A 14,907-nucleotide genomic window follows, 5' to 3' on the forward strand; every position below is an offset into this window, starting at 1 on the left:
CCTATCTGCAACATAAATTAGTAAAAAAAAAAACTTGGACGTGGTATGGCACTACAACATATCTTCTAGAAAGGATGTATAAGAATTGCCATGACAAGTGGTTCAGCAATCATGCTGAGTAGAAGAGGATGCTCTACAAGAGAGCAGAAACAAAAGTCTTAATTTAGGAACAGAACCAATGGTCACTTAGGTAGTATTTTTTTTCTCTGTTGGGAGATACAGAGCCCAAACTGGCCATCATCTATAACCAGGCAGGGCTCTTAGCCGTGGGACTGAGACCTCAACACAGCCACAAAACATTCAACCTACAATCTGTCCTGCCTGCAAGACATGCTGGGGCTCTGGTGGCACAGAACTTGTGGGAGTGGCCAACCCATGACTGGTCCAACTTGTGGCCCTTGCCATAAGAGGGAGCCTAATCCTGACACTGCCTGGATGGTGAGGAACCAGAGCCAGGACTCCCCCCAGAGACCCAGGATAGAGCCAAACATGACTAGAGAAAGAAAAGCCAATGAAATGATTCTTAATGATGTTCTGCTGTACTCATAGGTCGGTGCCTAGCCCAGTTATCATTAGAGGGGTGTCATCCAGCAACTGATAGGAGCAGATGCAGAGACCCACAGCCAAAGACTAGGTGGAGCCAGGGGAACCCTGCAGAGGAGGGGGATAAAAGAATTGTAGGAGCCAGAGGGGTTCAAAGACACCACAAGAACATGGGCCACAGAATCAACTAAGCAGGACTCACAGAGGCTCACAGAAACTGAAGCAACAAACACAGATCCTGTACGGGTCTGAGCTAGAGCCTCTGCATATACCTTATGGTTGTATAGCTTGGTGTTCTTGTGGGACTCCCAAAATTGGGAGTGGGAGCTATCTCTGACTCTTTTGCTTGTATGTTGGACACTTTCCCTCCTACTGGGTTGCCATGTCCAGCCATGAGATGAGGGTTTGTACCCAGTCTCAATTTATCATGTTAGGCCATGCTTGGTGGATATCCCTCAGAGACCTGCTCTTTTTTGGGGGTGGGGCATGGAACGGAGGAGGCATTGATCTGGGGGAGATGAAAGGTAGGGAGAGGGACTGGGAGGAGGGGCAGGAGGGAAAACTGTGACTAGGATATAATATAGGAGAGAAGAGTACACATTTAAAAAAACATTAAAAGGTAACTGGATTGAACTGTGAAAGTCTGTGGTCTATAAACACACAGGCTAAAGTTTCAGATGAAACTCACAAAGCTAAAATAGAATAGATTAGAAATAATTTAATTTGTTCAAGTGTCTTAGCAACCAACAGCAACACCACCACTAACAATAACAGCAATACAGGAAACTCAACTTGCAGTTGGAACACTTTACTACAAGGAAGGAACATACTTTCCTGAATTCTGTATTCAGATCTCCCCCATACATACACATATGTTAACAAGGAGATTCATGCACATCTACATACCTCCCACTTCAAAACACTGTATTCCTTCATTTTAAAAAATGTTTTAATTCCAACTGAAATCAATGGTAGGACTTTATCCTTCCTATTTTCTGGTTGTCTTGATAATTACAAAAAAAAATCAAGAAAGAACACAAGTCAATTTATTAATACCCAACCGCTAAGAAGAGCATGCACTGCTGGATGGAGTAAGCTAGTATGTAGGAAACATTAAGGGGAATACAAAATAAGACGTGGCTGTGGGGTCCTTTGAAGCTATTTTAAAAAGTAAAATGTTATGTTAAGACTCATGTGGTGTATCTCTGTACATATATAATTATTATTCCACTGATTTATTGCACACATGTCAAAGAGTGCCTGGGTATTTGTACAAGTTAAAACAAACCAACCAAAAAGCCAAGCCACATAGCCACAAACCCAGACAACTTGCCTCCCACCTCTCACTCCACCCTTCATCCTCCCACCTCCCAAACACAAAGGTCCTACTTGCAGAACCTTCCTTACAGAGAGGAACTATTATGCCAGTTTAGCTGTCATGTAGAGTGTGTTCCACAGGAATAACCAGCCGCAGCTATCATTTATACTATATTGCAGATATATAGTAAAGCCAGCTGGCAGCACAGATATTCCAGAGAAGCCAACGAGACTCTACCCATTCCCTTTGGTTCTGGCAAGCTATTTGGAATGCGTCAACAATAAAATTGCAAACAACTGTCCCATGTCACCTCTCCTGAGAATGAGCTCTGCATCCCTCAGATGTGTTTTAACTCACATCTTTCAACGTAGGGCATAATAAGATGGAACATATCTCATCCAACAACCACTCTTCCATTAAGCAAGCACTCATGAGCTAGGGAGACTATGGTTTTCCCATTGAGCTAAAGAAAGGACCTAACACTTCAATGTATTCTACCTGTTGCAACCCCTTGATTCAACAATTAGAGCTAATTTCAACTAAATTGCTTTCTTCAAGAGATGGACATCATTAGGAAACTTGTTCCTCTTTTTATATACACAGCAATCTTAATAGAAGAAAAAAGGTGAAAGAAAATTCCTTGGATGTTTCAGCTGATAGACTTATTAATGTGACACTCTCAACTTCAAAGCAGCAGTGTAGAAATACCATCTCATTGTCCTCACAGGGAGAGTGACTTCATTTCTACTTCAAAGCACCATCTCTTCATCGGGTCATGTAATTATTGAACATGGGACAGAAGCTGTCCACATGATGTCATCTCTGTCTTTTTCATGAAATATATATGGGTCTACTTTAAGCCGTGTTCATTTGAATGAAGGAAAACAGAAGGATGGGTAGGCAGACTGCCATAGGCATCAGTATGAGGCAGTGAGAGGAGAGGCCTTTCTGAACTGGCTTTTCTCACTCTTGCCTTCTGGAGAGGAACTGCCAGGGAATCTGGGTACCTGTTCAGGCAAGCAGGCTGCCTTGCTCATCACATTTCCTTCCACCCAACTCACAGTAACGTAATTACAATAACCTTAAGATAAAATACAGATATGAGAAGGTGCTTTGTAAAGCAAAAGGTGTGCTTTTGAATAGGAGTCAGCAAACTACCTGGCCTGTGCATAATATGGAAGCAAGAAGGAGCCTGACTGGACATTCCAATGCCTGCTCATGTGACTTGCTTCACAGAGATCACACTGCGAGTGTCAACAATTATTTTCCATGAAAGATGAGACAGTAAACACCGTCAGCTCTGTGGGCCACGCAGGCTCTGTAATGATTGTACGACTCTGCCATTAGAGCAAGAAAGCAGACATGGTGAATAACAGACATGGTGGGTTCTAATAATATTTGATAAAATCAAGCAAGGGGCCAGGTTTGGATCCCATCAACCCTGTTCTAGATTGACAACTAACTGCTAGAGGACAGCAATGTCGCATAGAGCAGGCATTAGCCTCGTGACACTACTAAATAAGGTAAAACATGGTTACAGTGCCTAGAGCTACGCTTGAAATTTCACTAAACTAGTAAATTTAAATATCCTTCGGTGGCTAACGGCTCAGTACTGAACAGCAGGGTTCTAGACACTCTGTACTGATGCCCCGTCAAATGAGATGAAAGTCATCTTCCAATTTATGCCATAAATCCATGCATCTTTGCATAAAATGCCCATGCACTGACTGAGGGCACAGACCTACTCAACAACCCAACTAACTCCTAAGGCAAATGTAACTCCTCCTCCTTACCCACTTTCAGGTCTAGCCATACAGAGACAGGATGCAAAGAGACCCCGGAGAACACACATGACAATGTCGTTGCCTTCTCCCAAACTTATGCACAAGGCACTGCCTGAGCACACAGATCGGCCTGGTTTACCAGCTTCTTGGCTACATTGCCTATCGCCTTGGACAGCTGTTTTATTTATACAACAACGAGTGTGTGTGCTGTGTTTCTTATAAAACAGAATGGTGTGATCCAACCAGAAGAAGCAGGAAAAGAAGATAATAACACATTCGGTGGGGGTTTTTTTTGGGGGGGGATGTTTTTGTTGTTCCTCTAAGTATGAAACAGAAATAGCAGAGCAATATTTCCTTTCAGAAACATACCATGGTATTTTCTTCATCAGAAAAATTAGTAAGAAATCAACTTTAACAAATGATGTCAACAAAAGTATGGGCTAATCTAATCATTTTATGATTTTGATGAAATCTAATCATTCCAGATCCAATTCCTTATAATTTTCAAATCCAAATAATAATAATAATAATAATAATAATAATAATAATAATAATAATAAAATGCTCTAAACAATGGAAAAAATGGAATAGAAAAAAATCTAAACATGAAACAAACTCCTTGGGTATATAACATGACACAGTCAACAGGAGACAATGAGCCCAGTCTTCACCCATAATTATCCCACTTCAGTGTGAGACTGTCTTCCCCACACAAGGAATCACATTGGTCTAGGGGATTGCTGCAATCTCAGTTGTGTGTGTGTGTCTGTGTGTGTGTGGAGGGGGGATCACAAAGCTATGATACACACAACAGGCATTGGGTTTGAAAATAATCCAAAATTCTGTGAATCCCCAAACACATCTGGCCCCAACAGTTTCGGGAAAGGGTTCTCCAGAATGCCTCTCAGGAAGAACACCATATATGGCAAAGTGTCCCTGCTCTCCAGGGCCCCAGACAGCACCTTACCTCTGTCTGAAGGATGGCAGCCCTCTGTTCTTTGGCAGTAAGCGACTCTTTGAGCACTTCAATGTGTTGCTTGCAATCTGAATTTTGATTGCTAAGGGTTTCAAGCTTTGTTTGTAAGGCAAGAAGTTCTGACTCCTTCTTGGAAAGTTCCTGCTTCAGCTGGTCAATCTGGAAAACAAAACAACAGCAAAATCAGTTTACCCTGCTCGTTTCTCCGTTTCAATAGCCAGTGGATTATGGATCTAGCAGGAAATGCCATGAATCTGCTTCAAAAGATGGCCCTGGTCTGGAAGAGGCCCTACAGAGACAAGTACGGAGGTGGATGCCTTCCAGCTCATTCAGAACCTGGGTCTGCAATGTGCTAAAACCTACTTGTCTCCAAAACCCGGAAGACTACTGTCAATATGCAGACCTTGGGGAGGGAGAGGCAACATTGTTATTTAACCCAAGATACAAGTCCACAGTGGAGACAGTGACTCAAGGGTATCATCGGAAGACAATCTTCAAAAGGAAAAATAATTTAAGGCATTTTATTTCTATTAAACATAAAGAAGACAAAAGAACCTAGAATACACATAAGGTGTAAGAAAGAGCAATGCAAGAAACACTCATCATTCAAGTGACCAAATGTAAAAAAAATAATAATAATAATTAGAATCAATCCTGTCAAAACCATCCCATATCTATCTCCCTCTAGCCCTCTTTAGAAATGTCACTGAATTCTGAGATCATTTTTTTAGTTTTACCATTAACTTTTGCATCCATACAGAACATATTAGTTTTTCATATTTTAAAACTTTGTGTTGCATAAACCTTAAGGGTTTATGTGCTAGTGATTAAATCACATCCATGTAAACCCACGAACATAAAATTCAATCATTTTTCACTAAAGAAGAGCATTCCACTGCAAGCATCCACTTCAACTTATTTATCAGCTCTGCTACTGACCTGGTGTTTGTTCTCCATTTCTAACCTTTACAACAGTGCTACTCTGAAAATATATAAAACATGGTCATATAGCTATTGTCTTCTCAAGGTTCCACCCAGGTGTGAAGTTACTGAACCATGTAGCATGTACGTTCATCTTAGTCACTGTTCTACTGCTGTGAAGAGATACCATGACCATGGTAGCTTTTATAAAAGAAAGCATTCTGTAGGTACACACTTACAGATTCAGAGATCCATTATCCTCAGGGCAGGGAACATGGCAGCATACAGAGACACATGAGGCTGGACAAGGAACTGAGAGCTCTACATTTGGAGCTTCAGGCACCAGGAAGAGAGTGAAACTGGACCTGGCTTGAGCTTTTGAAACCTCAAAGCCCATGCCCAATGACACATGTCCTCCAACAAGGCCACACCTACTCCAACAAGGCCACATCTCCTAATACTTCTCAAGTCATGCCACTTGCTGATAACTAAGCATTCAAATATATGGGTCTATGGGACCATTCTTATTCAAACCACCACATTCTACTCTCTGGCCCCCACAAGCTTATAGCCATAATGTAATGTATATAATAATGTAATGTATATCATATTATAAAATGCATTTAGTCCAACTTCAGAAATCCCCATAGTCTATCACAGTCTCAATAATGTTTAAAAGTCAGTTCAAAGTCTTTCTGAGACTCTTAGCAATCTCTTAACTGTAACCCCTATAAAATCAAAATCAAAAAGCATATCACATACTTCAAACATACAATGGCACAGAATATATATTACCATTTCAAAAGGAAAAAATTGGAGCATACCAAAGAAATACTGTACTAAAGCGAGACTAAAACCAGCTGGGCAAACTCCAAACTCTGCATCTCCATGTCTAATGTCAAAGTGCTCTTGAGATCTCCAACTCCTTTCAGCTTTGTTGACTGGAACACACTTTTTTCTCTTGATGGTTCCATTCCCTGTTAGCAGCTCTCCTTTGTAGTGGGTAGCCATTCCAGCTTTGATCTGGAAGTTCCAACCCCCATTGAGGCTTTGGTAACTGTCACGCCTACAAGGTGGGGCCAAGAGAGGGCCCTGAAGACCCGAGATCCAGATGCGCCGCCCTCTCTTGGTTCCTGGACACTGGATGCTAGAGGTAGACCGTAGACCGAGCAGAGTTCTCCAGAGAACACTGCTGGACTGCGCTACGTCTTCCCCAGACCCTGCAACCTACCTATCCCTTCATTTGTAAGTTATGCCACTAAATAAACCTCCCTTTTAACTACGCGGAGTGGCCTTAATAATTTCACCAATACTCCTTAGCAGGTATTCCACCACTCTGGCATCTCCAACATCTTAGAGTCTCCAATACAATCCAGGCTTCACCTTCACAGCTTCATACAATGTCCTCTCTGAGCCTCCACACAGGGAAACCACTGACACATGCCTGGTCTCAGCAGTTTTCCTTAGCTGCAGAGGGAGATTCCATAACCCCTTTCTTGTATCCTTCACTCTAAAGTCAGAACCATAACCAAGTTCTGCTGCTTGCTGGGACTGGGACATGGTCTCCTTATCCAATTACATCTGCATCAGCTTTCTGTTGTTGATGGTTTCCTTCACTTTTTTTTTTAGTTTCTTTTTGTTAGTTTCTTTTCGAAAGTTGGAAGCTTAGCTAGGTGGAGTATGGTCCTGAGGTCACCACTCCCTTCATTCTATTTAGCATAAGAATCTTCTTTGAACTTATTAGCTTGAGCAGTGACTTAGCTCCATTACACTTCTTAATGCTCCTTTTTAACAAACTATACATTTCACATTTTTCCTTGCTCAACTTGCTCCTTTTCATTATAGATCTACATCAGAGTAACCAATAATAACCACACAACAGAGTCAATACCAGGCTGTCTTGAAATTTCCTCTTCCAACACCATTAATCCAAAACTCTTCAGTTTAACCTCAGGCAGATTTTTAGGACAAGGGCAGAAAGCAGTCACATTCTTCCCTAAAATATCACAAGAACAGTCTCTAGGCCACTTACTAATATTCTTCTCCTCTGAGACTTCTTGAGCTGGGCCCCAACAGTTCAAATTGCCTTCAGCATTGTCTTCCAAGCTCCTATGTGGGTGACCCATTATCCCCTGCTTAAAGTGCCCAACCGCTTTTCTAGTCCAAAGTCCCAAAGTCTTCCATATTCCTCCAATAAACAGCACGGTCAGGCCTCTCACAATACCCTACTCCTGATACCAACTTCTGTCTTAGTCACTGTTCTATTGCTGTGAAGAGACACCACGACCAAGGCAACTCTTACAAAAGAAAGCATTTAATTGGGACTTGCTTACAGTTTCAAGGTAAGTCCATGATCATCATGACAGGGAGCATGACGACACACAGGCAAACATGGTGCTGGATAAGGACCAGAGAATTCTACATCCAGATCTACAGGCAGCAGGAAGAGAGTGACACTGAGCAAGTCTAGAGCTTTTGAAGCCGCAAAGCTCACCCTCAGTGACACACTTCCTCAAACAAGGCTAAACCTCCCAATCCTTCTCCAGCCATGCCACTTGCTGATGACAAAGCATTCAGATATGTGAGCCTATGAGGCCCTTCTCATTCAAACCACCACAACATCCTAATATAATTTTACCAGATAAGACAAAAAAAAATGTTTTCCAAAGCAGTTATATTAATTTTCATGACCACAGCAGCTTGTAAAAATGCCATTTTTCCATAGCTTTCCTGGTGTCTTGTGTCACTATACTTTTGTCCACTGTTATGAGCTGTGGTAGATGATCTTCTGAGAAGACTTGCACCATGAGGTCCTTCTCTCTTCTTCGCAACTGTCACTCTTCCAAGCCAGAAGTTGGGTCTGTTTTCCCACTCTTGACCTTGTACTGAACAATGATTCTGAATGGGGAAAAGTATCAGTACCTCTTCCTGTCCTAACCTAGAAGACAACTCACAGCCTCTGTCCCCATGATCAAAGCCAGCAGCATGGTATGAGTTCAGCCACCTTGGGACAATCCCAACTGGAAGTCTCTACCTCCTGTTGGAATCCAGCTAACATGGTATAAAGTAATCAACCCTGTAAAAACTCCACTATGTGGAAGTCCACACAAGCCACATGAAAAGGCCACTCAGGAAGAAGGGCCTGTCTTGTTTTAGGTCTCAAAGGGAAATTTTTCAATGTTTCATCATTTAGTTTGACATCTGGTTTTCACATGTAGAAAAATAATGTTATTTACTAACAAATATAGTAATTAGATCTTTGAAGATGCACTTTTAGATTTGAGAAAGTTCTCTTTTATTACATTCATTTCAAGAGTTTCTTTAAATCATTAAAGAATGCTAATATTATCCAACATTCTACCTCCATCCCATGCTCCTCCTCCTTTAATATGTTATAATGAGTCACATCAATGGAATTTCAACATTATCTGTTCCTTGTATTTCTATGAAAACTTCACTTAGTCATGACATATAATATTCTTCAATGTTAATGGATTCAGATTGCAGCTACTCTTTCAGGATTTTTCATCTATATTTTTGGGTAACCGTGCTCTGCTCTGTTCCTGTCTGTGCTGTTGTTTTGGAATTTTGGTATACGCTTAACTATAGAAGCTCATTTTAATGTGCTTGGAGATCTTTTCTATAAAGTTGGATTATTTTTTATTTTGATGTTCATTAGAGAACATGAGCAAAAACATATTAAGTTGTAATATTTCCCCTACTAAGAATTCTATATTGCAACTAAATTTTCCTATTAACTTGAAGGAAAATTTCACAAAAACTACTTATCTCTTCTACCAATAATATCTACGATCATGCTTTCTCAAATACTTTTCTTTGATGTTTCCTTGCTTGATCTCATCAGAAGCATGCCAAATTAAACCAAGAAATCAGAGATCCAGTTTTGGAAGTGCTGATAAGACAAGTTCACTTCTGGGTTTTGCTCATCAATTTTTGCTCTGGTTTTTAAACTTTTTCCTTCCTTGTGCCTCTTTGGGATTATTCTGCTTGTTTTTCCTAAATTCATAATTTAGAAATTTATCTCACTAATTTTCAGCACTGTCCCCCATTTCCTCCTCCCTCCCCTGTGTGTGTGTGTGTGTGTGTGTGTGTGTCTGTAATTGGATTCACCTACACAGAGAAAATGTTGCTCCCAGAGGTCATAGGTTTACCAAATGAAAAATCCCCTGCCAGTTGGTCAGGAGTGTACTAGAAACAACCAAAACAATGCAGACTATTGCCACTGCTCTGTGTTGTTCATCATATTGCTGAAGACACCACACATTTTGGTCACAGGACATGGAGAAATCAAGTTAGTATTGACCAGAAAGCTTCCTCCGTGCTAGCAAGCTTTCATAGTACTAGAAGGATCTATGTAGGCTGCTTAGTAGGAAGAGTCATCAGCAGTCCTACCTATAGCTATACCTATAAGCTATAGTAATAATCATTGTGTCAAGATGTGCCCAAGGGTGAAACACTGGCGTGAAAGCTATGGGGGTAACCAATTCTTCTTCTGATTGAATTTGAGGTCCATTCCACAGGAGAAAACACATGCTTAGTACTATAATTATTGCCAAGCACCACTGGTTGAGGAGCTCAAAGACCCTGGGGATAAAACTAGTACTAATATTTTGTTAATAGTAACAAATAGCACTCTAAATCCATATCTCTATACCCGTTGATTAGTGCAGTTCTCAGACACTATCAGAAATTTCCTTTATGCAGTGGATGAAGGTTAACACAGATGCTCATCGTGGTCAAAGTACAAAGTACTATGGAGTGCTCAGACACAAATGGGACATCTATATCACACTCCCTTTCCACAAAGCTCAGAGACCATCTGAGGAATGTGTGTGAGAAGACTGCAAAAGCCAGAGGTCAGAGAGGATCAAAGTGAAATGATATATTTTACACACGACAGAATCACCACACCTATGACCTGAAAGCAGCTGTGGGTTGTCTACCCAAGACATGTGTAAGATTGCGCCAGTCAACATTTCAGCATAGATCAGAGAGGGGCTCATGAATCCCCCCATCTCTGAGGTGCTACTGACTGTTGATGACTTTGGGGTGGAGGGAGGAAGAATCAATTTTCTTTAAGGATGTGGTCTCTGGGAGGTTGACCATACTCCAGTGCATGGCCGGCCCCACACCCATGAGTATACTAGACTCAATGAGTCAAAAAAAAAAAAAAAAAAAAAAGCATGTGAAGTTGTAAGGATGGTGGATCTGGATCTGGGCAGAGTTAGGGAGAGGAATGCAGAACAAATATGATAAAAATAATTGTCAAAATTCCCAAAGAATCAATCAAAATATTATACTAAAAAGAGAAGTCAAACATATTCAGCAACTGAGATATGCATTATCCAATAGTAAGCCCAGGATCGGATAACTCATGAAATTGGAAGCTTACATTTTCAGTATGTTTTACTTTAAAAAGTCTGCTTTGTCTATTTATAGCTTACAGGATGTGTTAAAACTACCCCCTGAATAATAAAATCATCAATTGCTTCTTGTACTTCTGTCAATTATTTTGACTTCAGAAATGATTTCTTTGCCTTGAAGACTAGAGCAGCTTTTATGGCGAGTATTTGACTAGTTTGCCCATTTTCATTTTCAGTGTTACTTTGTGTGGGAGTGTGGTGTGGTGTGTGATGTGGTGGTGGTGGTGGTGGTGTTGGTGTGTGTGTGTGTGTGTGTGTGTGTGTGTGTGTGTGAGAGAGAGAGAGAGAGAGAGAGAGAGAGAGAGAGAGAGAGAGAGAGAGAGAGAATGAATATGTAGGATGTTGGATGGCTTGCCCTAACACTCTGCCTTACTCTTGAGACAGAGCTTCTCACCAAACCTTAGGATAAGCTGGCAGCCAGCTAGTCCTAATGATCCTCATGTCTCCACTGCACAGTACTCAGGTAGATGCACAATCACATCCCACCTTTTATAGGGTGCTGGGATCCTAATCCTAACCCGGGTATCTGTGCTCATACAGCAAGCACCCTTGCCCATTGAGGCATTTCTCCAAATCTTCCATGTCTCTTCAGCCCTGTGCTTTTCTTTCCACTTTGTAAACAGCAATCTCCACATCCTTTTATTCTGTCTGCAAAGATCAAGTGGAATATTTATCACAGCCACATGATTTTATTTCAGTGCACCACCCAGGATTTTTCTCTATGCTATCCTTTCTTTCTTTTTTTACTTGGTTTCTCTTTCTGTCTTGTTTGGAATGACTTTTTTTTTCCCTTACTATTGTTTGCCATCAATTTAAAAGTTATAATTAGATTTATATTAATTTTACTTAATTTATTTTAATCTTTAGGTTGCCACTCTAGAAATTACAAAATTTATCTTTTTAATGTATCATCTTCAATATTATGTTTATCTTCTTCCTGAATAACATGAGGCTCTTCAGCTCAGATCCAATCACCAGACTCTAGACAGATACTATTATGTCATTTAGTTCTGTCATGCTTTGATTTTAATGACATTACTTTTTTAAAAAAATATTTTTATTTTATAATTAACTTAATTTCATATATCAGCCACAGATTCCCCTGTCCTCCCTCCTCCCACCCCCCAGCCTTCCCCCCCAATCCACACCCCCATTCCCACCTCCTCCAAGGCAAGGTCTCTGAAGACAGCTTATGTTGGAGAGGATGTGGAGCAAGGCAAACACTCCTACACTGTTGGTGGGAATGCAAACTTGTACAGCCACTTTGGAAATCAATATGGCGTTTTCTTAGAAAATTGGGAATCACCTCCCTCAAGGACACATGCTCAACTATGTTCATAGCAGCATTATTTGTAATAGCCAGAACCTGGAAACAACCTAGATGCCCTTCAACTGAAGAAGGAATAAATAAAATGTGGTACATATACACAATGGAGTACTACTCAACAGAGAAAAACAATGACATCATGAGGTTTGCAGGCAAATGGATGGATCTAGAAAAAATCATCCTGAGTGAGGTAACCCAGACTCAGAAAGACAAACACGGTATGTACTCACTAATACGTGGATACTAGATGTGAAGCAAAGGATAACCAGACTGCAACTCACAACTCCAGGGAGGCTACCTAGTAAAGAGGACCCTAAGACACAGAGATCGCCTAGTGACAGAGAAATGGATGAGATCTACATGAGCAAACTGGGGGTGAGGGTGGGTAATAGAGGGCAAGGTTCGGGGGGGGAAAGAGAGCTTAGGGGAGGGGGAGGTCCCAGCTGGACCAGGAACAGAGTGGGACATTACTTTTTTTTAAAAAAGATTTGTGTGTGTGTGTGTGTGTGTGTGTGCGCGCGCGCGCGCGTGCCCGCACGCATGCACATGTGTGTGTTAGCATACATGCATGTGGGTACCTATAGAGGCCAGAAAAAGGTGTCAGATCCCCTGGTTTTGGAGTTAAAAACGGGTATGACCCACCTGATATGAAGGCTGGGAACCCAATTCTGGTCATCTGCAAAGCATGGAGTGACCTCAGGCACTGAGCCACCTCTCCGGTCCTGGGCATAATCACTTCTGCACAGTCCACACTTGTTCTGATTTACTCACACACTTACCACCACCTTTGCCTATTACTCATTCTGATTTTGTTTTGTGTTTTGAGACAGGTCCTCGTGTAACCGAGGCCAGCCTCAAACTTGTAATTCTCCTGCCTGCTGGGATTGCAGACATGCACCACCACACACAACTTTTGGACTCATCCCTGAATTAAGGAACACAGAAGCACATAACTGTACATCAGACATGTTGTTAATATCCAAAACACCGCTAAATAGAAAGAACAACCAGTCAACACTTTAAAGTGGCATAGACTGAGGAAGATAATGCTCAAAGACAGACAGGAGAAACGGCCAAGTGTGTGGAACTTGTTCAACACCACTAACTACCAGAAAGATGCAAAGTACAGCCGGTAAGGAAGAGAGGGAACCCTTACCACTGCTGGTGGGAACACAAATCCATGCAGTGAGTATGGACAACAGTATGAAACTCCTCAGAAAAATAAAAAATACAATGTTCATATGGTCCTGCAACCTCAATGTGAGGCATATAGCTAGACAAAGTGGGTTAGTGTATTGAGGAGACATTTGCATTTCCAAAGTATATGGAAGCAATATTCATATTAGCCAGGAAAGAGAAGCACCCTGAGTGCCCAGGGAATAATGAATAAAGAAAATGGGACAAAATATACATATAAAATATATTCAGCCACACGCACACACAAAGAAAGCTTGTCAGGCATAGAAGGACAAATGACACAAGGTCCCACCTGCACATGAAATGTGGAAAAGTTGATGTCATGTGAGCTGGGAGTCTGTTAGCATGACCAGACTCTGAGAAGAGGGAGAGGAGGGGAGCAGGAAAAACCTCCCCAGAGCGTAAGAAGCTATAGTTGGATATAAGGAATAAATTCTTTTAAAAACAGATTTAGAGGCTAAAGCAGGAGAAATATAACTTTGAGGCCAGTCTAGGCTACAGAACAAAATCATATCTCAAGGAGGAGGAGGAAGAGGAGGAGGATGACGAAGAAAGAGGAGGAGAAGGAGGAGGAGGAGAAGGAGAGATTAAAAAAGAAAGAAAGGAAGGAAGAGAAAGAAAGAAGAAAACAAATGAAAAATTTCAGAAAAATGAAACTTTCTGGCTTTAGTAGGGTTTTATTTAAAAAAAACAATTCTATTATTTTCTTGAATATTATTACTTAACACTAAAATAATTTCTAGTTTAGAGATACTTATTATAGGGTAAAGAGACCTGTCACCAAGCATGGCAATTTTAGTTCAATCCCTGGGTAATAATAGAAGAGAACCAATTCCTGCAGGTTGTCCTCTTTCCTCCACAGGAATATTGTAGCACATGCACGTTCACGAGCGCGTGCGCGCACACACACACACACACACACACACACACACACACACACACACACACACAAATGAGATGGGGGAGATAATTTTAAAAAGAGAGTTCCTGACTCTGGGAATAGTGAATGTCATTCAGGGGTCTTCTGGCCACCAGAAAGCACTGAGAAGCCAGGTTATCACTCCATATTCATGCCCCTAAAGGCAAGGGCTTCCCCCTACTTACTAACCACACCTTGTATAACTTACCATTTACTACAGTTATGCAACTACCATCACAAACTAACCTCAGAACATCTGCAACTCAGAGATAAAAATAACCCAGAAGAAGCCACTCTGTTTTCCACCTCCTGTTCTCAGCTCTATGCAGCCACGGACTCCTTTCCTGTCCCTGGGCATTGTCATGTCCTGCACACTTCGTGTGACTGCAATAAAACATGTGATTAATGACTGGGTGCTCCTTTCACACAGCATCCTGCTTAAGAGAATTACTCTGTTGTAGCACCTCATTCATCTCTA

At 41.3% G+C, this 14,907-nt stretch overlaps 1 protein-coding gene across 16 annotated transcripts in view; it reads right to left on the reverse strand.

Annotated features, from left to right (window-relative positions):
* Erc2 (ELKS/RAB6-interacting/CAST family member 2) overlaps positions 1–14,907 on the reverse strand; it is a 906,926-nt gene that overhangs the window by 573,169 nt on the left and 318,850 nt on the right. For all 16 annotated transcript variants that reach the window (XR_008217165.1, XR_008217166.1, XM_052733784.1 and 13 more), the window contains one exon: positions 4,613–4,780. Coding sequence is in view for 14 of the 16 variants with exons in the window: in XM_052733784.1 (XP_052589744.1) it covers positions 4,613–4,780 (168 nt within the window). In the remaining 2 variants the exon portion in view is untranslated. The remainder of the gene's footprint in view (positions 1–4,612; positions 4,781–14,907) is intronic.

This window comes from Peromyscus californicus, unplaced genomic scaffold, assembly GCF_007827085.1.
Source record: "Peromyscus californicus insignis strain IS unplaced genomic scaffold, ASM782708v3 Scaffold_12__1_contigs__length_115047231, whole genome shotgun sequence".
Classification (NCBI taxonomy): Eukaryota; Metazoa; Chordata; class Mammalia; order Rodentia; family Cricetidae; genus Peromyscus; species Peromyscus californicus.